The 1,909-nt window shown below is 30.9% G+C and overlaps 1 protein-coding gene across 1 annotated transcript in view; it reads left to right on the plus strand.

Annotated features, from left to right (window-relative positions):
• The window catches only part of LOC111083542 (tetratricopeptide repeat protein 39B-like), a 16,851-nt gene extending 16,513 nt beyond the window's left edge, over positions 1-338 (plus strand). The window contains exon 6 of the mRNA XM_022380125.1: positions 202-338. Coding sequence (XP_022235833.1) covers positions 202-338 — 137 coding nt within the window. The remainder of the gene's footprint in view (positions 1-201) is intronic.
• The last annotated feature ends 1,571 nt before the right edge of the window (positions 339-1,909 follow it).

The following is a 1,909-nucleotide window of genomic DNA, read 5'->3' on the forward strand; positions in this document are numbered from 1 at the left end:
TTTCTTGTGTAAAGAGTCACATATATAGCCAGTGGATTTTGGATTCAGATTGAATTATATTAGCTAGTGTGGTTGAATGATTTGTAAAAATGATTATTCTGTTTAAAGAACTAATGACAGTGGTTCAATGTTTCCTTACACCCTCCTTACTAGGTGATTTAATGGATTGTAAATTTACAGAAGTAAATACTTGCCTTTCAGTTGAAGTCCATGCTGAACTAACCTATGCAGAATGTCTACTGATGAATGCTATTTTGACGTTTGTTTATGACCAAAGTTTACTCACCTTTGTTAAAGGAGGAATTCGAATTCGGTCGTGTTATCAGTCTTACAAGTAAGAATCGTTGTTTATCCCATATCTTCACTGTTGTGTTTACATAATAGCTTATAGCTGTGGTAAAACTACAGGCTAAGTACTAAGTGTTGTACGTGTTACCTCCAGTCTAGTCCCCCAGTAGGACAGCAGTAACTCTATGGATTTACAATGCCAAAATCAGAGGTTTGATTCCCCTCGGTGGACACAGCAGACGGCCGAATGTGGCTTTCCTACAAAAAAACACACATACAATTTTACACAGTTGAACAAGGCTGAAAAGTTGATTAACATTCTGAGATAGTATCCACTAGGTGTCAGTACTGTTGCACATGACCTAAACTAGAAAGAGTTTTCAGTTTACAAATTGAGTCGCTATATTTAATTCTCAGATGTTTCAAGTAAAATATTGTTGGCTTTTGTAGTTTTACACATTATGAAACATGATAGTTTAGTATATATCTTTCTGTATAAGAAGGAGTGTCTATTTTATTTATTTTTGCCTACTCTGCCTGTATCATTATTAAGAAGGAGTATCTATTTTATTTTTTATTGCCTACTCTGCCTGTATCATTATTAAGAAGGAGTATCTATTTTATTTTTTTGCCTACTCTGCCTGTATCATTATTAAGAAGGAGTGTCTATTTTATTTTTTGCCTACTCTGCCTGTATCATTATTAAGAAGGACTATCTATTTTATTTTTTATTGCCTAGAGATAGAAAAACATGTTTGAAATCTACGGTATTAAAAGATTCCACTGAATAGGAATGACAAAAAAATTATTGTTAAAAAATATATATAATAAGGTTTGTCACTCCTTTAAGAAAAATTTTTCTTCTTAATTAATGTGTGATGAATTACTTATTATTACATGATGATGTAAAAGTTCATATTCCTTCTTCTCTCACTCCTGCCTTCAACTTTTCTTTGGTTTCATTTCTATTCCGATAGTTTTAATGTTATTAACCTTGAAATAACAGTTTTAGAACTTAGATAAGTTACGATGCTGTTTGACTTTTGTTCCCTGTATAGTTAGTTATCGTGATTGAAATCAGTTGTCTTGTACATGTGTTTATGATGGTGATGAACTGTATAGTTAGTTATCTTGATTTAACGAAAACAACTAAATAATACATAGTTCAATCTGAATCCAAAATCCACTGGCTATATATGTAACTAAATAATACATAGTTCAATCTGAATCCAAAATCCACTGGCTATATATGTAACTAAATAATACATAGTTCAATCTGAATCCAAAATCTACTGGCTATATATGTAACTAAATAATACATAGTTCAATCTGAATCCAAAATCCACTGGCTATATATGTAACTAAATAATACATAGTTCAATCTGAATCCAAAATCCACTGGCTATATATGTAACTAAATAATACATAGTTTAATCTGATTCCAAAATCCACTAGCTATATATGTAACTAAATAATACATAGTTCAATCTGAATCCAAACATATATGTGATTAAGTAATACATAGTTCAATCTGAATCCAAAATCCACTGGCTATATATGTAACTAAATAATACATAGTTTAATCTGATTCCAAAATCCACTGGCTATATATGTGATTAAG

Source organism: Limulus polyphemus, unplaced genomic scaffold (genome assembly GCF_000517525.1).
Source record: "Limulus polyphemus unplaced genomic scaffold, Limulus_polyphemus-2.1.2 Scaffold10026, whole genome shotgun sequence".
NCBI lineage: Eukaryota > Metazoa > Arthropoda > Merostomata > Xiphosura > Limulidae > Limulus > Limulus polyphemus.